At 49.8% G+C, this 23,753-nt stretch overlaps 1 protein-coding gene across 10 annotated transcripts in view; it reads right to left on the bottom strand.

The window, feature by feature from the left end:
- CTBP2 (C-terminal binding protein 2) overlaps nucleotides 1-23,753 on the bottom strand; it is a 164,435-nt gene that overhangs the window by 36,901 nt on the left and 103,781 nt on the right. For 5 of the 10 annotated variants that reach the window (XM_057530380.1, XM_057530384.1, XM_057530382.1 and 2 more), the window contains one exon: nucleotides 15,228-15,387. The exons of 1 other annotated variant lie outside the window; for it this stretch is intronic. In XM_057530380.1, coding sequence (XP_057386363.1) covers nucleotides 15,228-15,285 — 58 coding nt within the window. In that variant the 5' untranslated portion in view covers nucleotides 15,286-15,387. Of the gene's footprint in view, nucleotides 1-1,278; nucleotides 2,990-13,747; nucleotides 13,760-15,227; nucleotides 15,388-16,897; nucleotides 16,916-16,937; nucleotides 16,957-23,753 lie in introns of those variants that run through there. 4 more of the 10 variants (XM_057530383.1, XM_028164284.2, XM_057530379.1 and 1 more) reach the window with 4 other exon arrangements.

The following is a 23,753-nucleotide window of genomic DNA, read 5'->3' as shown; positions in this document are numbered from 1 at the left end:
CTTAAAAAGAAAATCCATACATGAGACAAAATCACAATCTACAGGGAGAGACAATAGACAAATCCAACCAGCGTCCCTTTGGAAATAAGAAAGAAACGTGTATGGAGGTCAGCATGTAAAGCAACAGCCATTTCAGTCTATGAGTAGCCAAATCATCACCGGCTTCACCAATGTAACAGATAACCCTAATGCAGTATCTCAGAGCTGCAAGATAAGGCTCCCAGTCCCACCCATGGCTATTTAAGGGGTATTTTCAAAAAGGTACATCTTATTTTTACCACGATTTTCGTCCCACTATCTCCACCCTATAATGCTAGCTATTCAGAAAAAAAAAAAAAACATTTAAAAAAGATTGAGTTTTCTAAACTATGTTGGAGGAAAGGGGAAAGAAAGGAAGAAAGCTGATTTACAGCTTAAATGGCCAGGAAAGATTCTAGCGTCGAAATAAAAATTCTTAAGTGTTGCTCGGAGGATGTCCACCTGGAACTTTATCCAGATGCCCAGGGAAACACATGCATTCAATTACACTTGTCTCGTGTTTTGAAGAGAACAGCTAGGATCCTTCTCTCTTTCCTCAACTTGGAAATATATTCTTCCCTACAAGTAAGCAGAATTCCCAACTGTGTTTTCCAATATGTGAGGCTAAGTCTGTTTTTGAGACAGGGAGTTCTAAGGGATTTCAACATCTTGCTTTGTTTAACACACAATTCTGGAAGCATACCCGTTTTTAGCTCTGCAGTGATTAATTCTACCTCTGATACTGTGTAGACCCTTCAGAGGTGCGTTTCCACGCTATAATGCACTTCTAATGGCAAGTGAACGATGAACGATTTATGGGAGGCGTTGGACAAATATCTCGCCTTCTCCAAAGCCACTGAATGTGAACTGGAGAAACTGCCACCACTCGTGAGCTAAGGGTTTCATCCTGTTCTGAATGATTTCTGGGTTTCTCCCATAAACACAGTTGTGTTTCCTTACCGTAAAGGGAAATTCACAAATCAGCTTGAGCTCAACTAGAGAAAAGGGGAGGCAATGCCATCCCAGTGGGTCAGCCTGAACCACAAATCTATTTCACCCAAAAGAACCCTCGCCAGTTGGCTAGCTGGCCGTGGTGCCCGGTTCAGCGGAGTGTGTGTAAGCGTGAGCAAGTCCAGGGGAGGGTTGGTCTCTCCGGGCTCGGCCAGAGAGCAACAGGAACACAAGGACCTACTGTCCTGTGCTCAAATCTCTGCCCCCACTACGTCCCAAACGAGGAAAGGCAGGGAGGGGGTGCATTACTTGTTTCCGGTGCAAGCATGGTGGACACGATGATGGGGGCCCCCGTCCGCCGGGCCACCTTCTGGTAGGGCGAGTGGGGCGTGTGGAGGCTCTGGCTGGCCGGCAGCAGGGTGGAGGGCTCCAGGGGGACGCCGGGCTTCCGCAGGAGCTGGGGGCTGCCGTGGGGGCTAGGCAGGGGAGACGCCACCGCGCCGCGCTCCCGCTTCAGCAGCTCCATGGGCACCGTGTACGCCGTGGAGTAGGCAGTTCTGGGGCCTGGCTGCAGCGGGGTGGCAGGGCCCGGGTTAGTCAAGGCCATCCCGGCCTGCGGGGGGTACGTAGGGCCCAGCCGCGCTGTCAGGGCGCAAGGGGTGGGAGAGCTGTACCCGGAGTTGGAGGGAAGGTGGGGGACTTGGGCGCCCACCCCCGGGGCAGAGTAGGTCGCCGCGGTCTCCAGGAGATGCTGGGATGGCGCGCTGGAGGGGCGGCGAGCGGGATCTGCAGCGTGGGGGGAGGTTGCCTGCACGGGCCCCGCCGGCTGGGGCCGCAGGGCTGAGGCGTCCAGACCAGACAAGTCACCGTGGAGCTCGCTTCGGTGGCTCAAGCTGCTGGAGCGCGTCCGGGGCAGGGAGCCTCCCCGGCCCTGCCTGCGCAGCTGCATCTCCGTCCTGCAGCTGCCGGCCAGGCGGCTCAGGACGCGGGCCTGGCCCAGGTTGGGCGCCACGCACTTGATGTCCGCGTCCTCCATTGTGGACAGGACAGCCGGGGAGTCGAAGCCCTGCTGCAGCAGGGCCACCAGCGTGGCCTCCGCCACGCCCTCCGCCCTCAGGAAGGCCAGGAACTCGGGCATCGCGCTCCTCTTGCTGCCGCCGGGCCCCGGGAAGGCAGACAGGTCGGCCTCACAATTCTCAGAAGCCGTCCTGGGGTAGACGCCTTCCCGGGCAGGTCCGTAGCCTTGGTTCAGGGCGCCCGGGGCTATTCCCAGGCTGACCTCGGAAGCAGCAGCCGCTCCAGGGTCCACGACCAGGCATGTGGGGGCCGCCTGCCTGGTAGCGGTGGCGGAATCCACAGGCCTCTCGCCCACATCGCTGTAGACCTGGCTGGCAGGGTAGGCGGGCACCTCCGCCCCAAACCTGCTGTCAGCCAGCTCCCCAGAGTACCGCGCAGGCGATGGGGCCCCGCTCTGCGATCGCTGCCCCTGAGGGATCATTTTACCTCCGGGATCCCGGTACAGGTGACCGGTGTCCTGCAGGACAGGGGCCCGGCCTTGCACTGGCTCCCATGTCATCCTGCTGCCCAGCGCTCCATAACCGGGCAGCAGCTGGCCAGCTCCCGGGTCGTGATGGTGCCGAGGCTCTCTGGCGGCCCGGGCGGCTCCGGCCGGGTCGCTGTAGTAATCCCGCGGCAGCAGGGCCCCGCGAGCTGACATCACCGCCTGTCTGCTGTCGTAAAAGGCAAAGTCGGGAACGGAGCTCTTCCTTCCGGCCACCGAGTTGTAGAAGGCCTCCCGGTAGAGGCAGGGCTCGGCGGCCCCGGGCATGGTGACATCCTGCAGCCCAGGGTTCGGCCGCTCGTACCAAGGTCCCTCTCCGCCTCTGTCCGTCAGGGCGCTTCTCCTCCCCGGAGCCTCAGCGATCTCCCAGGGGCCCTCGTACCAGCCGGCAGCGTCCCAGCTCTGAGATCGACCGATAGTTATATGCCTGCTGGGGACCGGCATTGGGGGAAAAAAATGACTGCGGCCAAGGCAGAGGAGGAAGCCTTTCTTTACAAATCTTCAATTACATACATCAAAACCAGACCTGGCTGTATTCTATCCCTTCCAAGACAGCAGGAACAACCAACTGTGGGTTTTCTATTTCAAAGTATGGCCTAAATTATTAATCCTCCGAAACCTTAGTAGACAAAACACAACACTCACGGTAACTTTGCCTCACTCTCCAATGGTAGCGCCAGAGGTCTTTTCTTTACGGCTCAGTCCCAGAAAGGAGGCTGCATCCAGCCCGCTGGGCCCCCCTCCTGGCTGGTGCGCTCACATGGACCTCGGCTCTCTCAGCGTGCGGATTAGGAGCTAAATAAAACCCCTAAAGCTTTTGTTCCATGTGACATCTCGTTAGACTGATGAAACCGGCTGCGGGCTCCAACCAGGCCTCCCGACCCGCAACTGGGAATTATTTTCACACTGAAGCTCCAGCTTATCTCCCCCATCCTCACCAGGGCACTTTTTGGACGAGTGCTCCCTCCCCCTCCCAAAGGTGCCCCCACCCCCGCCTCTGATCGCCTAACAGTGACAGGAGGAAAACAGAAAAAGACTGCTTTAATGTCGATTCACTCTTAATCTACCCTGATGAAATGTTAATCCATTGCACACGGCTAAGAACAAATTAAATGTGAACAGGCAGGCGGGATAAAAAGAAAAAGTCTCGCACAGTTCTAGAGCATGAGATTCCCCAAGAGATGGGCCAGGTCTGCAGCCCGATGCTTTGCCAATATTGAAATCTGGCTCTGAGATGACTCTGGTTACGAATCAAACGAGTTATTACATTGCTCAAGTCCAAATGGATTCTTTACCGCATTATCGTAAAACACAGATCCTTTCATACTGCCCGGAAAAACAACAACGGTGACAGAAAAACAACCCACGCGTGTAATCTAGAATTTATCATTTTAGGACGGCAACAGAGGTCAACAACTAAACCCCAACATTATGAAGCAAAGCTGGGAGGGAGGAGGCTGCGTCTGAGGCATGTCTTCCTTTAAATCTGTCTGCGAGGAAAGCAGAATTCTAGCAAGCCTGGCCTGGCTCAGATCTCGTGGATCATTTTCCACGTTCCCATGGATTAAGATTTTACATAGCCCTCCGGGGACTTTAGGTGCAATAATGCAAAGAACAGCAGTTATTTAGATAAAGGAAAGCTCCACATAGGAGCATTAAAACATTTTCTTAAACATACAGACAGGTCCCCGAGAAGCACCACCACAGATTGGACCGGGATCTTCCAACTGCAGGTTCCACGACAAAGAACTCACAACGAAAACAAAAGCTGGGAATCGTGAGGCTACAAGGGCTGCGTGCAGTTAGAACGTTAAAAAATGGGACAATTTGCATATTTGCAGCCATTAAACTTGAGTGTTTCGTCTTCACCCGTATGTCCCTCAACTGAAGATGCAACTAGAATCTTTAGCTAAAGAAAATTAACTGTTTAAAAAAGAAATTTTTTTTTTTGAATGAGCAATACTGAAAATTTACTGTGAGGAGGAAAGTGGGTACAAATCCATTTCCGGGAACTAGAGGCACATGGTAACGCAAGACAGTTTAAAAGGGCAGTGCCCCCTCATCCTGAGCAGTACATATTAAACTTTGGGACAAGCTCTGTTTAAACCAATGTTACTCCCCAAAGAGCACTGGTCCCCAAAAGCCAGAGCTCTGTGACCCCCAACTGACTACTGAGGAACCGGCCCAGGCACTGCCTGGGGACACAGCGTAGGGACCCCAGGCTGCTGCTTGAACACAAACCATGGCCTCTATTTCTGACCCAAAAATGCCAATAGGGCCTCAAGTGAACTGGGAAAAAGCCCTGGCAGATGGCAAAGAGACTCAAATCCTCCCCCAGTCCCCTCCGTCTCCTAGGATGCATGACAGGAAAAAAAGAGAAAAATGAACGAGCCACACTGCAAAACGTTAGGTTTCCATGTATGAAAGCAGCCTGCTGGTGCCAATTTCTCTAATTCCTCTGCTGGCACATTTGCCATCATGGGCTGAAAGGCCTGGGCAGAGGAGACAGAGGCAACAGGCCTGGCCACAAACAAGACAATATTTACACGTCTCACCAATAGCCTGAGGATGTGTTCACTTAGAAGATACATCAAAAAGGACAGGAAAACGTTAGAGCCCCAAACTCAATGGAAACAGCACTATCTGGTTACAGCAGATCCCTTCCTGGCTCTGCTGGGCAGACGGGTTTTTTTCTCTTTGGGGCGCTGTTCAGAACCAGGCAGAGCTTCCTCCTCTCCGGAAAGGAGAGGGTGGAGAAAGATGGGGCAGTCTTGGCGGTAACCCTTCTAAGAAGGATGACAAGCAGACAAGACTGTGTGAAAACAAGCCTGGTGTACACATCAGGAGGGACACACCTTCACCCCAGAAAAGACACTAACCTGATGACCTCTCCGGCAGCTCCAGCCCACGCTGGCCTTGTCACCCCCCTCTCCCAGTCTTGGCTCTATTGGCCAAGAGGGGCCTTTGAGGCCTCCCAGTGGGGGTTCCATCCCATTGTCGCTTTCCCTGCCACCTCCCCCCCCTTCCACCACTGGTCAGAGAACACGGCTAGCTGGGCAGGAAGGGCTGCAGCAGTCCTGCCTGACCCTTCGAGGTGACCAGAAAACAGGGCATCTTTGACATCAGCTTTTCCTTACAGGATCCTCATTAGAGGACTTCAACATTTGTTCAGTCTGTACCAGGCCTTGTTCTGGGTGTTTTGCCCATAAATGATTCAACAGGCAGGAATGATTATGTCACATCCTAGGTGCTGGGATGGAGAGCTTGGGTACCCGGCCCAGGGCCACGGTGCACAGGACCCAGCTCAAACTCCAAAAGCCAACGCTCTGCTTTCTGGAATTCCCTGCGCCCACCTGGGGTAACAGTCCTGCTGGTGCTGGACAAGGGGAACCTCTTTAACAAAGTAATTCTGTTATTTTCTTAAGGTTTCCCAAAACCCCAAATATAAATACGTCACTTATAAAATCAACCACTTGAGTATCAGAAAGTAACTCCTAAACAGACAATTGCCTCAGCTTCTCGAAACGAGGTGCCGGGGGCCCTTGCCAGAGTCAGGGCCCCCAGACTTGAGCCGACAGACGGCAGCAGCCTAGGGCGTCATCAGTATTATACCATCTCGATGCTTCCCTTTTCTTCCTTCCTGTCGTAAAGAAACACAACATGGGGTGGCGTTAATGCTACAAAACGCCACTTGTGGTGCAGACATGTCCCTTCAGAAGTTGTCTGTGCCGAATCTTTTTGCAGCGGGGTAGCTGTTGGTAACTCACCCAGATTACGAATGAACTGAACAGTTCGAGCCCTCCACTTCAGCAGGACTACCTAAGAGCATGCATGCCCCATGGCCCCTGAGAAACAAGGAGCAGGCTTTTGAGAAGGTGCGAAGGTGTAACACCAGGGGCAGAACAGCAGTGCGCAGAAGAAGCTTCAGGGAGGCGCCACCCTCCACCCCAGAACGAGGAGGCCCAAGCTCGTTTCCATCAATTTCCGACCCATTCTGCTTGGAAGCCACCCAAACTCACGCAGCCTCAGCTTTGCAATCCACCAAATATTATGACAGATGTTTTCCTGTGTTAGGTAAGAACACCTGTAACTGGACTTGCACTTTTCTAAACACTCCGGCAGATTTTTTTTTTTTTTTTTAAAGCTCATGCAGTCTTTAGGAAAGGGCTGATTTTCTCAAAAATCTCGTGTTGACTAAATTAAAGCGAGATGGGACCAATTTCTGAAAGATTAATGAGTCTCTCAGACTTAACTTTTTAATCCTGCAAAGAGTCTCACTACAGAAAATTGCATAAAGGAAAAAGCCATCTTCTGAAAATTGAGAAACAGGCAATCCAAATTCTCTTGCAGACAAAATAAACGCAAGGTAAAGCTGATCCTATAGAAGCATCTGAATGGGAGCCTCAAGGTTATAAGCAACATCCCCCCACAGCCGATTCTTGAATTCCCCGGGCAACATAAGGCATCAATTCACAACTGTAGAGACCTGAAAACTCTGAGATGACCTAGACAGTTCCAGAAGAGCAGGGAAGGAAATCCAGGCGGCGGACGACCACCCATCCCTTCCACCGGGCAGTCCTCGGGCAGACTGCCCACAAGCATTTCATGTTCTGATCAACACGATGACCTGGGAAATTGCTAGAAAAGAATGGGAAACAGAAGCACTGCTCTGGGGTCTAGTCCTCACTTCTTTCTTTAAAACAAACAAAATAATAACAACAACAACAATCAGGCATATGGTGGACTCAGCGAGTCTCAAGGCCAGACTCACACGAAGGTCACTGGGTCTAACTGCCTGTCCCCTGACAGCTGTGTTGCTTCCGCCCGCCTGGCGGCAAGGGATGCTTACCCCTTCTTAGGAGGAGACTCTGGAGCCTTACTTGGCCGGCCTTCCCTGTGCTGGACCAACACTAGCCTGAGGCTTTCCATCCCCTGGCTCTCCAGTCCTTAGGGCCAGGAGCCCAAGGCAGCTCTGAAAGCAAAGGCGGAAATAAGAAAGCCCCTGAGATGCCTCCCTGCTCCCGCTGTTTGCCAGGATGAAGCCGCTGCAGCGCCCTCGCCCTCTGCCCCCCACGGGGCAGCATCTCCTGGGGGACACTGCTGAGGTTAGTGGGTTATACTCTGTTTTCCGGCAGAGACGGCCAAAAATAGGCCCATGACATCCCACTTCCTACTTTTAAATGTGTACAGGCTGTGTTGGGTTTTTGTTTCTGTCAAGTACTTTAGAATTTATGTTTAAAAACAGCTTTCTGCCTTTAAAAAAGTTTTCTTTCCTTCTGTCCCCACAGTGTCCCCTACCAAAGCAACTTACTTGGCTAGTCTGAATCAGAGAGGGGGACATAAACCCCAAGTACACAAGTAAAACAGCAAACAGGGCCTGGCAGGGCTTTAAGACAGCCTTCGTCTAAGTGACGTAAGTACAGAGACAACATTAGCGGAACCGACCAGACATTTCAGACATCCCAGGATCGACGCAGCATCAGAGGCTCTTGGATGCAGGCTTTGGGCTCCTGATTTCCAACCTGGAGCAGGAGGCTTTATGTCATCAGCACAACCCTCCAGAGAAAACCCAAGCCGCGAGGTGGGGCCTTGCAACCAAATGAGCTGCCCTCTGAACAGTCCCAGGCCTCCCGGAACTCACGATTTACCCATTTTCAGTGAAAACAAAGGCTTGTGCATTGCTCCTGACTTGATTTCTTGACTAGATGATAAAACTTAATGAGAGTCGCATTATGAAAATCAGGCTTGATTCCCACATGTTATGGGATTAAAAAATCTCTTTTATGGCATGTTTTGAATGTGCCGGTGAAGCAGAAAGTGTGAGCTGAGACCCCAGGTCGGACGCAGGGCCTGGGCAAAGCACAGGGCAGAATCTACCTGCAAAGGCTTTCCTGGATCCTTGGCAGCACCTGGCACAAAGTCTGCCTCAGGCTGGTGCTCAGTGACCTCTGCTTCCCTCCTCTCCACAAAACCCTCCAATGACAGCTCTTCCTGCAAAGTCTCAGCATCTCAGGTGACCCCTGACTCCCCTTGACGTTGCCACTCTCACCCCGACACACTCCTGTGTTATGACTCCTCGTCTCTGTTGGGTTCCGAATATCAGGAATGGCTTCCTCTCACCTTGGTTGATGCCCCAGTCATTTCCACCCGCCAGGGTCCAGCTCAAATAACCCACCTCCAGGAAGCTTCCTCAATCCCCCGCTGTCACTCTGTCCCCAGTCCAAAGAAATCTGCCACCTATCAAAGGTGAGAGTACCAAATAATCCAGGGAATGAATCCACCTGCAGAGACATCCCCATGGTTTTCTCACTAAGGTGGCAGAGCCCTGTCCCCTCCTGACATGTCCTTCCTGCATTCATCATGTGCTCATTTGTTTGACTCACGGGTTGTAAAAAGTGACCTGTAGAACAGGACTCTATATGAGGAACAGGACTTGGTGGCAACAGCCAATCTTCGCCCTCAAGGAGCGTTATGTTGTGATGGAGAAAAAGGACAGAGAGGTGCACACGATCACCAGGGAGCCCCGACCCACGGCCGCCCCAGCCTCTGAGCCCAGGTCCAGGCTGAAGCAAGCACAGCCCCTCACTTGCAAGGACCTGGACACAGCGGGCATCGAGCAGAGACAGCAGAGGAAGACGACAGCCCCCAACGTCCAACACTGTCTGGCAGGGACCCACACTGTCCCGGCCCTCAGCGCTGTTTCTCACCCGGGCCCTGATCGTACAGTAAGAAGATGGGCTTTAAAGACCTTCTGAGGCCAAGAAAGGACTGATCGTCCACGCTGTCTGTTTCACCCATTCCAGGGTGTGAACAGGAAGGGAGGACCCTCTAGGCACATACATCTTTCCAACCAGGACTCGGGAAGCAAGCTGACGGGTGTTGCAGCCCCTCTGATGTCCACGCAAGAAGGACAGGAAGTGTGGAGACGGCGGCGAGCAGGTGCATAGCGATGTCCAGAAGGTGCTCCCCCGGCTACCACGCAGCCCCGAGCCCCACTGCTGGTACCCGAGAGGTCACTCCCCGGGCCTGGAAGCGGAGCCTGCATTTCAAAAGGGCCACCCAAGGCCTCTCTGGAGAGGGAGGGCACGCCTGAGCTCTAGAGCAAGCGAGTGAATCAATGTTCAAGGACGCTCATCAAATAATGGTTTGGCGAGCTGAGTAAAAATCAGTCAGGACAGGAGGCTCACTCCACGTGTGTCATTTGTAAGGTTCTGGAAAAGGGACCAGAGGGCGGAAAGCTGGCAGCAAAGTGTATCTTGGGGTTCTGGCATCACAGTCACCCCAAACACTTGTGATTGGGTTGAGCTGTGTGGGACAGCTTCTGAATTCACGTGGGGCACCATTTGCGGGCCTCCAGCTCTGCAAAGCCAGGTCACTCTGCTGTCCTCAGACCTACTCTGACAGAGGAGGCTTGGCCTGGAGGCGTGGGAACCCTGGTTCCTGGGAGGTGTTCGTTAGGCCTGGAGCAGACGTCTTTCCTCAAAGCTGCAAATGACCAAAATGAGACGCACCCAGAGCAAAGCAGACGAGGCAGGCAGCTCACACTCGGGAGGCGTGATCCCAAAGGCCAGAGAGACAGGTGTCACCCACCTGGGGGAGAGCGTGGCCCTCCCCGGTGGGCGCGAGAGCCAGAGCAACAGCCGCAAAACAAAACCCAGACACTGACAAACACCCACACCCGGCCACTGACTGAAGTCACCACACCCCAAACCCCAAAGTGGAAACAGAGCAGCCTTAACAGGCTGCTTTTAAAAATGCGGGGAGTTTTAAAAAATCCACCAACCACGGTGAGAGCCCATCGGCAAATCAACAAGTGCAAAGAGTAGCTTAAATCTGCATTTCACAGATGAGTGACGATGGAGAAATAATGCAGCATGGAACCTGGCTCTCGTCTGCAGAGAGCTGAGGGCCGGTGTGGGTACTCGAGGGACCCAGTCCTTAGGTGGCAGCGGGAGCCCCAGGGGAGGGGCCGCTCTCCAAATTCATCTTAAAACCAGGGCCTGATAGACAAAATATGGGTATTTATCCCTCACAAAGAACGTCTACGAAGGTTCAACTTGACCATTCCCCCTGCCTTTTCTGATCCTTTACCTGAGCATAACGTAGCTTCATTATATTCATTCACACTACAGAGTTTTAAGCCATGTCTGGTTGACTATTGTATATTTACATAGCTAATGTAATTATCACTAATCACATAATTACTGGAAATGTACATAATTGCCTGATCCAAACATATAATTATAATGTATAGCAACATTATGAATCCCATTTTTAAGATCTACATTTTGGGGCTATTTAAAGACATTTATTAGAAATAATTGTGGACTGCCTATAAAAGGTCTCGACGCTGTTTCTTGGTAAGGTGTTCCAAGTGCTTTAAAAAACAAAACAAGTAGCGATTCTATAATGCATTTTTTTTTTAAGACAGGTGAAACAAAAAGCATACAAATAAAAGATCAAATTATTCTGGCCTGAGTCTATAGATTATGCTCTTCCTGTGGGGAAATACAGGTCAATCCTGCCCTGTGGGCTCTGATGGATGTGAGCCAGGCAATGAGATCCGCCCCCCACCCCAGTCCTCCCTGCAGGGAGCACTCAGCTGGCCTGGACACCCTCACCACTTCCACCACCTCGACGACCTAGAAGCTCTTAGACAACATCTTTGCTTCTTGAATATTCTGGGACCATGAATGAACTTTCTTGGGGGAACGGTCCATTGAGACGTACTTTCACAATGGCAAGCTCGTCCCATTAAGAAGAGCACAATGACGCTGGGAAAAAAGTTTTCTTCCACCTCATCCCTGCAGCATTTTCTGACTTTTCTCGTCCTCTTGGGGACAAAGATTCCCAGGATTTATAACTATGTGCTTAATAGACACCGGTTTATTAGACAATTTAGTAGACGATAGAGGTCGGCCTCTATTTCTCCCACATCCATCCAACCAACCCGCCCATCTTCCTCACCACCTTTTATTCCCTGTTCTCATGAAAACATCCCAAAGGTAAGGAATGTTGAATTCGACTGTTTATTTAAAAGGAGGTTCATATCATTTCTTTTTTTCCTGCAGAGGAAAGAAGTCCTCTCCTGAATTATGTGATGAAGGGGACTGATCACAGCTCAGCTGATATAATCCTCAGGACCACTTTTCCACACATATAAGACATTCAAACAAAATGAAGTAAGATGAAATATCTACTTTTTTTCCAAATTACGTTTTCAAAAGCAACAGGAAAGGATGGTGTTTAGTGATTTATTGTACCATAACACACAATAAGGTGTTGTAACAAAAGTCATCAGCAAGCCCATTGTGGTATATTACAGTTCTACAAACCTAGGCTCCAGAAAATGCTTTTCTGGGTTACTTTCGCAGTGATGAGGGATAGCAAGCCCTCTTCTCTGGCCAACAAATACTTGGGGCAAATCAAACCAGCTCTGCCATGATGCAGTTACATATTAAAACTCTCTGACTGGTGCAATTCATAAATGCAATATTTCAATTATGCCAGCAAACTAAACACAGGGGAAAACCAAGACCTACATTATACAACAAAAAGAAGAGACTGCAATTTGGTCTGACCAGTCTATTAGCAGACTCTGCTCCATAAAACCTATACACAACAGCACTCTAGGATTATTTGATATTAGGCATCAGGAAAGAGCAGAGAACAAATTACAAATATCAAAACAGAAGAACTGCTTTAAGAAAAAAATCTGGCTTTTAAGTCAGCTTGAAAGACCATTATTCTAACGGAGTTGGATGGAGTCCCGAAGACTTTGGGTGGCGAGAAGCAAAGCTATCCTCTATATGTTGCTTAATCTCGAGCAGAAACATCCCCTTAGAGGCGCAAAGGTGCAGATAGATTCTGGGCACACGAAGATTGATGGACCGGGTCACAAGGGGACTGCGGTTCAGAAGGAAGAGACCCCAAGGGCTGCTGTGGAAGGTTTCAGGGAGGAAGGGACTGGGCCTTGGGAGGCAGGTAGGGATTCTGGAAGCAGTACTGGCACAGGGGCGATGCTCAGATCCCACCAGACTGGCTCAGCTGGAGAAAAAAGGTTCATTCGAGGGGTGGGGGTGGAGGTGGGGTAGACCCTGCAGGGCATCCGAAGCCTTGTCTGGCTTGGGACCCAAAGCCAGGGATTTGCACTGGGGTTGGCAGCAGGCGGGAGGGAAGAATTTGAAGGAGTGTGTGTTCCCACAGACCCAAGAGCGTGAAGACAAAGTTCCTACGAGCCTGGAGCAGAGCAGGGCTGCTTCATGCTTTTAATCATAAAACAAAAACAGAAAAAAGAGAGAGAGAGAGATACAGGAAGTCCCTGGGGTGTGGGCGGTGGGAAGGACAGAATTGTTTGCTGAGCTTGCTGGACTTCCAAGGAGAACATTCAAGAACAGTTAGTTCAGGTTTACAGAACAGAGACTGGTGAGCACCCAAAGCCAGGGATGGAGGTGTGTGAGGCTTTCAGGAGGAAGAAATAACGGACTCCACGTGCCGATTCAAGGGCAAGCCCAAATACAGAATAGCAGACTGCCTGGGTGCCTGGGCGCAAATCACCACGACTGCTCTGTACCTTGCTGGTAGCACCTGGGAAACGGATGTCCTGACCACCTGTCCTGACCATTAAAGGCACTAAACCAGCTTATAAATACAAGGAGCACCAATGAAGCATCTTGGAACAGCTGTTATACTTCATGGGACACCAAGTGAATGTTTGGGATCAGGGATTATAAATTACACTTGAGTAACTTTATGTCATGCATGTATCTTGACAGTGGCTATTGAGAAATTAAAGATAAAACAAACCACTGCAACTGTCTCAGGAACACCGTTCATGGATAAAGGAGATGCTGGAATTTGTTGTAAAAAATACGCTGGGGACTGGTGAACCATGCCTGGGAGAGAGGGTGAGAAAGAACCGCCAATGGTTTTGCTGTCACCGACCACCCTGGACAAGGAGAGGAAAGGCCCCTGGTGCTTCAATCCCATTCTTGTCTCAGATGTGCTACCTCTAGATAAATACTAGGGTTGGGGGTGGGGGGTGGAATCGGCCCCATAGACATCCCTGATACTAACCTTGGAAAGTTGATCCACTAGGGCTTTCTGGAATGGGGACTCAGTACCAAAAATGAAGCACCTTTCCACAGGAGGGCAGAAGTACAATTTAAAAACCCCCAAACAATCAGGTGAACCCACATTGTGGGACATTGTACAAACCTATTGGCTTGGGCTCTTCAATGATGTCAATGCTTCTGAAAGTCAAAAGGACCAGGGAATTATTTTAGACTAAGGAGACCAAAGAGACATGACAACTAAATGCCACATATGTCCCTTGACTGGTTTCCGCACACAGGCAAACAAACCAGCTAAAACAGACGTGTGGGGGAGATGTGCATGTGCCATCTATGTTAGATAATGTTGTAATGAGATCCAATTTCCTGGGGGTGATGATGGTGGTGTGTTTATGCAGGAAAGGAGCCTCTAATACATGCCATAGGTACTTAAGAATAAACTGCTGCATCTACACATTTCTTTCGTATGGTTCTGGGAAAGTCCATCCATCCATCCTCCATCCATTCATACACATGTATCTCTATAAAAAGAAAGCACGCGATAACAAATGTTATCAACTGGTTAATACAGCTGATGGGAATATCAGTGTCCGTCGTGCTCTTCTACCAGTCTTTCTGTAGGTTTGAAAATTTTTTTAATATTAAAAAAAAAAATTCCTTAATTCCCAAACCCCTTACACTGCAGCAGAATCCCAGGGATGCGGAGGGACAGTCAGTGCTCCTAAATTCTTTTAGGTCGGAGCTGTTGCAGGGCAGACAGTCACACAGTAGAACACGCCTTTAATGCCTCCGCACCGCTAGCTTGAGCCACATCTACAAACAATTCCATATGGACGGCTCCTGGGAGATGTTTTCCTGGGCCTGAGTGAGCTGGCCAACTGGTGTGCTAGCATATTCGGGGGTCGGGGGCGGGCTGCTGAGCCCACCCCGCCCAGCGGCTCCCCTCCTGAGAGAAACCCTGCAGTGAGGTCACGGGTAACCACGCCAAGTCAAACCCAGCCGACAGCACGGACACCAGCCGGCCAGGAGCACTTCACGCCAAGCCCAGGTCCACTGGCGCTGGATTTCTAACCACTCCCTAACGAGGAGAGGATGGTGCTCAACCCACATCTCAGAGTTCTGTCCCTGGGTTTCCACTAGATTTTAATCCTGTTTATTTTTCCTTTCATGAATAAAACACTTCCAGACATTTTCAAAGATACCAGGGACGTGAACAGATCATGAGGGGCTATGCTGGGCTGCTGAGGAATATCTCAGAATTTGTGCTGGTAAATCTTTTAATTCGAAACAGATAAAGTCCAGAAACTTCCGCAAGAAAAAAAAAAAAAAAGATGGTCCTAATATGCAGTGTCTTTCTTGTGCAAAATGATCTTGGGACAAAATGGACCTCAGGGCCTGCTCCCCCCAACTTCCGTCCTAGCCCCACCCCTGCCCTGGAAGCGGGCCTCAGCCTACTTGAAGGTCAGGCCTACTGACCACGCCAAGGACACCGGCAGAGGGTGTGGGATGGTGGGAGGTGCTGGGGGTGTGGCGTGGGTCGCAGCCTGGCTAGGAGACCAGGTGCAGGATTCCAGGACGGGTCTACGCGTCTTTGGTTAAAAACCGCCAATCACGCTGGCTCTTACCTTCACAAATTCTGTCCAATCGCTGTCGCTTGACTTTGTGCTTATCCACAAGGGCCATTCTTTATCGAACTTTGCACCTCTCTGATTCAAAAGGCAAAGCGGTCCTCTAAGAACTTAGGGGCCCTCGCAGGAGTCTGCGGGCATTACGCCACTACGCGCCCTGAAACAAGGAGAAAAGAAGCCTTACTCTCTGGACACCCTGGGGGCAAGGACGACAGGTCATTCGGGCTTGGCTGCCACTTGCTACAAGGGGACCTGCCCTTGGGCGCTTGCTCTCCTCCTCAAATGCTGGAGATGGATTTGCTCCACGTCCATGGGACAGTGTCCCGCCTCTGAGGGAAGCACGCGAACATGCACAAGACAACTGTCTTAGGTTCCTGAAAGCGGTAAATGGCAGCATCTGGATCTCTTGCTTTTGACTTCGGGGCTGTAAACACCAATTACTGACCAGCCTGAGTCATGATACTTTGTACTCCAATGCCAGAGACCAAGCTATAGCCAGTGGGGCTGGTCCTGTACTTCTGTGAACCGCAGAGGGGCAGAGTCACAGATCAACCCACACCACCTAGGAACACATCCCAGGGGCCTCTGGACAGATGCAGACACCCAGCTGCCGCTACTCTCTCAAGGCCTTCTGCCAGGAGGTTCACAAAACCTTTCAAAACTGCCCTTTGGCCACCGCTCAGCACCACACAAGCCCCTTGCCCCACCGCCTGGGAACGGGGCAGGAAGGCACGCACCACCTAACCAAGGTTTGACCAGGGCCACCTTCCGGAGCCTTCCTTGCATCCAGAGGGAGCCACAGCTGGCATCGGCTGCCTGCAGCTGCCCCACACCCGTGGGGTTTCAGGCAGAGGAGGAAGGGTCTCCCACTGGGGTTGGGGTATTTGGGCCTCTCCAGAGGGAAATCCACATGCCACACCACCTGAGGAATGGGGAGCCCGATTTGTGGAGAAAGTCGGGGCTGCGTGTTTGGGAGACCCTGACCTTCATTTCCTGCTCAGCCAATGTACCAGTTGAGACCACAAATCATCACCTGTAACCCCCAAAAGTCCCACAGCTTTTGACTCATTGCTGCAGTTATTCTAACAACAACAACTACTACTACCACCACACACACACACACACACACACACACACACACACACACACACACGAAAGTTGTCCTCAGTTATCCAGCAGATGAGGAGGGGGTGAGGAGACAAACGTGAGGCTCCAGGGTTAATAATGAGGATTATTATGTATGATCATCAGTTACGCAAAATGCTGGGAGTTACTTTATCAAAGGTCGGAATGCAGGTCTGACTATGAAAAGGTAGGCGACTTCCTGGAAGTTAATGACTAATTTCTCAGCAATGAGGCTGAAAAGATTTATGGCAATAATTATGTGCTTTTTTAAAAAAGAGCTCGGGAAAAAAAAAAAAAAAGCACAATTTCTAACCACATAAATAATTAATGCAACATCCAAGAGACACCAAACCCTTTCCAAACCTGGGATGTTCCCCACACCTGGAATGACCCTATTGGACAAGCGAGGTGATGAAGGCCATCCTGAAGCAAGCCAGAGCAGCACTGGGTTGACGGGGTAGGCAGATTTCTAAAATCCTGGTTTCACTTTTGCTGGGCTTTATGAAAGGTAATCATGCAAAGGGGGGAAGGTGGCTTCTTACTGGTCAACTTGAGACAGACAGACAGACAGAGGAGCAGGACCTCTGATCCAAGGGTTTCTGTCCGGGAGAGACCCTCAGAGGCCAGCTGGCGATTTTCATTTGCTCGGGTCCCGGGCTCTGATCAGCGGATGGCCCCTCCTTGGCTCTGGCGTGGAGACAGACCCCGTGTTAGCCACCGCATCCGGGGTGAGAGAATTAATTAGTTAATATTTGTGAAGTGCCTTGGAGATGAGAAATGACAGCATTATCATCTGAGGCAAGACGGGCTTCACACCCTCCTCCTCCAATTCCCCGAGTGAGGCATAATCATTCTTTTTGCTTTCCTTTGCATTTTAATTTGTATAATTAGATGGCTTCCTGAAAAATTGATAAGTAGAATCTCGATTATGCAATCAAAGGAAAGATCAGGCATCAGCTTACACAAATTGTCTGTGTCCTATTATTAAAAAAAAAAAAAAAAAAGGCAACTGACTTGTGTGTGTGGCTTTGGGGGGTGAGGTGGGGTCTCTCTGTGACTGGCCCTTCCACGGGGTCCCATCCAGCTGCGGCACCCACCCCTGTCTCTGACTGGACATGCTGACAGAGCATCCAGAGTCGTGAGGCCACTGGGCGGAGTCTGGTTTGGACTTTACAGCAGTGACCGCGGACTAATTCACGTAGTCTCAATCCCCTCCCCTCAATCGATCCCTCCCCCCCCCTCAATATTTCTTTTTAAGCAAGAATGTATGACATTCTTGCTTAAAAAGAAAGCAAGAATATGTCAATGTATGTGACATTTTCCTCCTTGGTCCTCTGAAGGAGCGAGCTATTTACCAGGACTTAATTAACATGACCCTCTTCCTAAGGACAGGGACAGGCCCTCCTCAGAGCTGAGCTGTGAGCAGCGGTGCCTGGCTGGTGTCCATGCCAAGAATGCCAGCACCATGGCTATCCACCCTGGCCCTGGGCGCCCTCAGCGGGGCCCCCTAACGGAAGCCCACCGCTGCCTTTACTTTACCCCAGTCTCCACTCATAAATCACTAACTTTTCGCCACAGAAGTTATCACTACTATCATCCATTGACACTATCTGGTCAATGTTTAACCACAATAGATAAAGGTCCACATAGGGAAGAAAAAGCAGAGGGGGATGTATTACGCTGTCTCACTTTGACTGAACTTGCAAACCCCCACACCATATTTGTGGGTGGGAAGAGAGTTCTAGAACCTACTTGCAAAATGACTGCATTAGCAGGCTCCATGTTTGTACAGTGCAGACGCTGCTGCTTATGTTCCAAAGTGGCTGTGAGGATCAGAGGAGAACACGCAGGAAAACATTCGGTGCCCAACAGCAGGCCTCTAAGAACCACTCGTGCCTTCCTCTGATGACAGGCCCCCTTGGATGCGGGCCCCAGGCACACAGGGGCATCCCTCCTGCTGAGGCTGGAGGTAAACCTCGGGGAAACTCAGAAAGGTCAAAAGGAAATTCAGGTCTTTTCACAGGTAGGAAGGGTGTACCGCTGACAAACCTTACAAGAAAAAAACACTGCCTTCTCTCCCAAAAGAGATACCAAAATCACAGGGCAAACCACAGAAAGGTCTACCTAAAGTTCTGTTAGCTTGAAACGAGGGGTGTGATCTAGGGCTGAAAGGTTTGGTGTCAGGGAATTCAACTTATTTCAGAAGGGGAGAAAGATGCTTGCACAAGAAAGCTACTTAAGAGATTCTTGATTACTAGAAAGAAGATACAGGTATGGAAGATTTGTCCACTTGTGGGCTTCAAAGAGAAGCATGAGAGTTAAGAAAAGAGAGAACAAAAAGGAAGACTTCATTTTACAAACAAATGCAAAACACCCAAAAGTGAGGTCGTGAAAAACAAAAGGTTCCCCCTCATCAATCACCGTCTAAAATCTGGGCAGATTATCTTTCCTGAATGACCGTTAGCAGCCCCGCCTGCCAGGACCAAAGCACTGCAGTGCACCGAAACACAGCCATCATTAATTTACATTCTTAACATCTCAAATAAGTTTTTAAGACCCCCTCAGTTTCTTTATTCTGGTTCCTAGTCTTTGTAAAGATTAGGCAGAAGAAGGAATTTACACAAAGTAAATGATGTCTTCAACGATGTCTTTCAAAATGAAAATTCCCCTAAAACCAGTTAAACGTGAGGACAGCCTTCAATTCTTTTAAGGAAATCTACTTAAACACTATGTCAATAGAGAAAACAAGTTTTACGATATGCTAATAAATTAATGTTATTGTAGTTAAGCAAGTATTGCCGAAGTTCTCCAAGTGAACCCCAGGAATCTTCAGAATACGTTCCACTGTTAAACCTGCAAGTGGGGATCAGGGGGAGATTTAAAGGCTGAGAGGTTGCCCCACGACCCAAGGCGAGTAGAAGAAGCTCCTGCAGCCCCAGCAGCATTGGTGCACGAGGTCTCCCAACTTTCCGAGCCTGGGATCCCTAGAGGAATGACATAACTCCTTGGGTCTCCTCTACCATGGCCTACAAGGCTCTCCTGATGTGGCAACAGGGCCATTCCCCAACGTCTGAATGAGCCAGCAGGAGGGTACCATCCAGGTTAAGGCAACACCAAGCACCTGCTGCCACAGGCAAGGACCCTGCAGGTGGGGTGCCATCCAGCAGATGCCCAGGGTTAGTGTGTTTTCATAGGGCCTTGAGGACGCTGGCCCACCAATGACCAAAACACCCTCTTGACTCTTCATCTAGTCCCAAAGAACGCCACAGGGCTTCAGGCCACCTCTAAAGAACTTCTTCCAGAATCTTCAGAAGCCAAACAAAGGTGAACAACAGATGATAAGCTGGGTAGAATCCCCTGAACAGGTGGATGTGGGTTTTGTTTTGTCAACTATACCTGAAGGACCAATTAAAATCCAGATAGAACAAAAGAAACGTTCTACAGGGGTGAGGGATCAGTGGGAAAAACATGGGCTTAGCCTTTGGTTAAATGGTTGACATAATAGCCCAGTTAATAACAAATAATTAAAACTACACTTTAAGGAAGAAAGAGAAGCTTTGGGGGAAGATCTGCTCTGGGATATGAGTTTACTGAAGTCAATTTTGTCAATGTCCCAAAACAACTACTGCTCCCTAATTATAACTCAGTAGCTTTGGGGCATATTTAGGTTTTGGGGGGAGGAGGGGAAACATATGGTTCAGACATCTAGTGGCATTAAAAAGTGCACAGGGACGGCTCCCCTCCCCCACCCCAGGGGTTACCAGCAAGACCCTTCAATACACACGGGAGCTTCACTCTGGTTCCTGGAGCCTCCCCCATTGGGCAAGGCGGCTCCTATTTCCCCAGGGAATGCCCAGCAGCCCAGCCCTAGGGTGACAAGGTCACACCCTGGTCACATGCCCTCCATCTGATCCACGGCCCCACCCTCTGATCCCCTGGGGCTGATGCAACACCAGTGTCCCAGAGAAAAGTGCAGATAGCTCAAGAGCTATTAGCACCGGGCCACCGCCCTTTCCAACAGCAGAGGCCAGGCAGGCTTCAGAACTCAGATGGAATTTGAAAAGGGCAAGCCAGTGTTTACACCATATTATGATGGACCCCCAAACCAAGCAATGACATTTCTATACTAGGACATATGAACATGCTTACCCAACTGGATTAATATACAGAAGATTAAAAATAATTATACACACACACACACACACACACACACACACACACACACAAATATACAATTCAACAATTCAGGCCAGGTCAAAATCTGCCACCAAATGGGTTACAAAGAATTAAAGTTTTCAGAACCTTTTACAGTTTGGATGTGAAGTTAAGGAATTGTGGGCCTGTGACTTTATTTTTTTCCGTCTAACCCCCACCAAAATATTCTCTGGGGCTTTGAAGGAGACAAAGAAATGAAAAATGAAGACTCTGTAATCTATGTTGAGCTTGTGACAGCCATGAAACACAGAAAGCAAGTCTTTTAGCAGGTGGAATCCCAGTGCTGGTGGAGGAGCGTCCTGTGAGGTCTGAGGCTGCCAAGGTGAAAACCACGCTTCCTGGGACGACCTCCTCGGCCAGCAAATAATTTCTGAGTGAATCCTTCTGCCTCGTTTAGATTTAGAAAATACATCTCCTGGTGTTAAATGCAAAACTCAAGAATTCTAAATATTTTCGCTTGCTAAAAGCTTTCATCAAGAACAGAGGACTTGAGCAGAAACAATTCATGATTTTCCTAATTGGCTGTTTTATTTGTGTCATAATGAAAATTAAGTGTCGGTGAAGAAAATAAGATGCTTCTGTGGTAAGGATTTTCACACTTTTTTAAAGCACCTGACTTACAAATATGCTTTAAAAATAAATACATTCAAAAAATAAATAAATAAATAAATAAATACATTCGTTCTAATACTAAAGCATTCTTTAAAAATAAAAGCAAAACAAAATGAAACAAAGAGGTAAAGGCAAATAAGCAAACTTTCATCTGAATTAAGAGGTGTCAAAGGACACCTTTAATTTCCATTGTGTTGAGAATGAGGAATCACAGAAACACGGATGAATTTTTCCCTTCCCAATTTTCTGACCCTTTCCTCCTCTGGCAATTTTGATCTGTAGCTAAGTTTGGTTGAATAGGGTGAAGGGATGAGCATCCTCAATTTCTGTGCGGACAGAGGAAGTTCCATCCTGACCAGATGACCCCATCCTTTTTTACATACTACATGCAAGAAATTATTATAACAAGTTTATATCTGAGCCAGTAAAAGTGAACACCATACAGGGGAAGAATCCAGAACGTCGGAAAGTTTGGAAAGGTCTCATAAAATGCCTGCAGAGGAGCACTGGCGTGGTGAGGTTTGGGGGTGGCCACTCTGTGCCCCAAAGGTCACCTGAAGGTGATGTCTGCAGGCTGTGAAACGCCTGTGCACCCACATCCATTTGCTGTGGTCCAGTGCAGAATAAAAGCTTGGATAACTGATGGCCACTAGGGGCTTGGACCTGGGGGCCACCAAGGCAGGAGCCACCAGGAGACAGCTAACTGGAGGTTATATGTTAAACTTGTGCTAAACTTTAAAACAGTCTATGGAATGGAGGTGGAGGTGCCAGGTGGGGAGTAAAGAAGATTTAACATTTTAAAGGCAACTTTGGATTATTTGGCTTATTCTAACATATATGAATTGCACTTGTATTTAAAGGAATTAGTTGGTTATCAAACAAACAGCAATGATGAGATCTTAAATGTTTAAAAATCTTGATGTGAGATTCTTTTTTTTTTTTTTAATTGCGGCATTGGGTCTTTGTTGCTGCACGTGGGCTTTCTCGGAGTTGCGGCGAGCGGGGGCTACTCTTCGTTGTGGTGCACGGGCTTCTCATTGCGGTGGCTTCTCTTGTTGTTGAGCACGGGCTCTAGGCGCGTGGGCTTCAGTAGTTGCAGCACATGGGCTCAGTAGTTGTGGCTCGCGGGCTCTGGAGCGCAGGCTCAGTAGTTGTGGCGCACGGGCTTAGTTGCTCCGCAGCATGTGGGATCTTCCCGGACCAGGGCTCAAACCCGTGTCCCCTGCACTGGCAGGCAGATTCTTAACCACTGCGCCACCAGGGAAGCCCCTGAGATTTTTGAAGATGTCTGCCTGTTGATTTCTTGCTACTGGGAGGCCCTAAATCCTAGACTGGCTACTCGGAGTGTCCACTTTCCTTAGGCAACACAACTGCTTTGCTGTCCTTGTGAGATCCCAGCCCATGTGTCTCTTGACACTGTGCAGTCTGGAAACGTGCAACGGCATGAGCTCTGCAGTCTCGACTCACTCCCAAAGCCAGTGGAAACCACCAGTGAGGGCCCACCTTCTGTTCAAGCCCTTCCCTGGAGCAGGTCCACCCAGAGGAGGCCTGGCGCCCAGCGATGGGGCCCTTTGGCCAGCAGAGGGCACTGCACACCCTGCACGGCCTTCCCGAGGCTGCAGAAACCTGAGCTGCTTTGCCAAGGCTCGCCTTGCTCATCTCAATCCCAACTTGGACTCTGCAAGAACCTGGAGAAAGTGAGACCAGATACCCACAAAAGGAAAGGTCTGAGATGGCTTCAGGATGACACACTGCATGTCCCCTCAATCTCAGGATGCAAAAGGGACAGAAGAGACCTCCAGTCTCCCTGAAAGCAACAGGTGTTTAGCCTTAGGAACAGGACCAGCCAAGGGAGAGGAACACAGCGACTGCCCTCCTGCTGTCTATCTCCTAGGCTGGCAACTGAGGTTCGCCCTTTCAGAGCTGAAGTTCAGGCACTGGAGAGGCGGGTCACCGAGCAGGGAGGCTCTCAGCCATGGGCTTGGGGTCCTGATCCAAGAAAGGCCATGGGCCACCCTGAAGGATGATTTTCCATTATATCCATGCTTCCTGTGTAAAGATACATCAACGAGGAAGGAGCTACAGTGACGAAAGATGAAACAACTTGGCAGAGACGTAATTTACAAAGAGAGGAAAGGCTTGAGGTGGGCCTGGGCAAAGGGCGTCCAGGTTTCCATTACAAACCACAGCTCCCGGGGCACCACACACACCTGCTTACCTGGCGATTGCTCAGTTCTCCTCAACCCGGGATCTGTTTGTTGTGAAACATGTATGACCTCAGGATACACAACCTTTTCAGTAGACATTAATTTGGAGAAGAAGGTGGAAAAAAACAGATTTTTCCAACCTTATTCAGGAACTGATTCTGGCCAGTGGCACCGGCTGGGAGGTGGGGCCTTGTCTCCGGGCCCCTGAACCTGAAGGTCGCAACCTTTATGGATGCTGGCTTCTACAGGCCAGGCTGACCACCGCAGAGGGACAGCTGACCTGTCTAGTCTTTTCTGATCACCAAGTTCTAAGAAGCCGACACACTGATGCGGTAAATCAGCTCTCTTCTCCACACCTGCAGGG

The sequence above is a fragment of the Balaenoptera acutorostrata genome, chromosome 16 (genome assembly GCF_949987535.1).
Source record: "Balaenoptera acutorostrata chromosome 16, mBalAcu1.1, whole genome shotgun sequence".
NCBI classification, from domain to species: domain Eukaryota; kingdom Metazoa; phylum Chordata; class Mammalia; order Artiodactyla; family Balaenopteridae; genus Balaenoptera; species Balaenoptera acutorostrata.
This window is presented reverse-complemented; position numbering and strand designations above follow the sequence as displayed.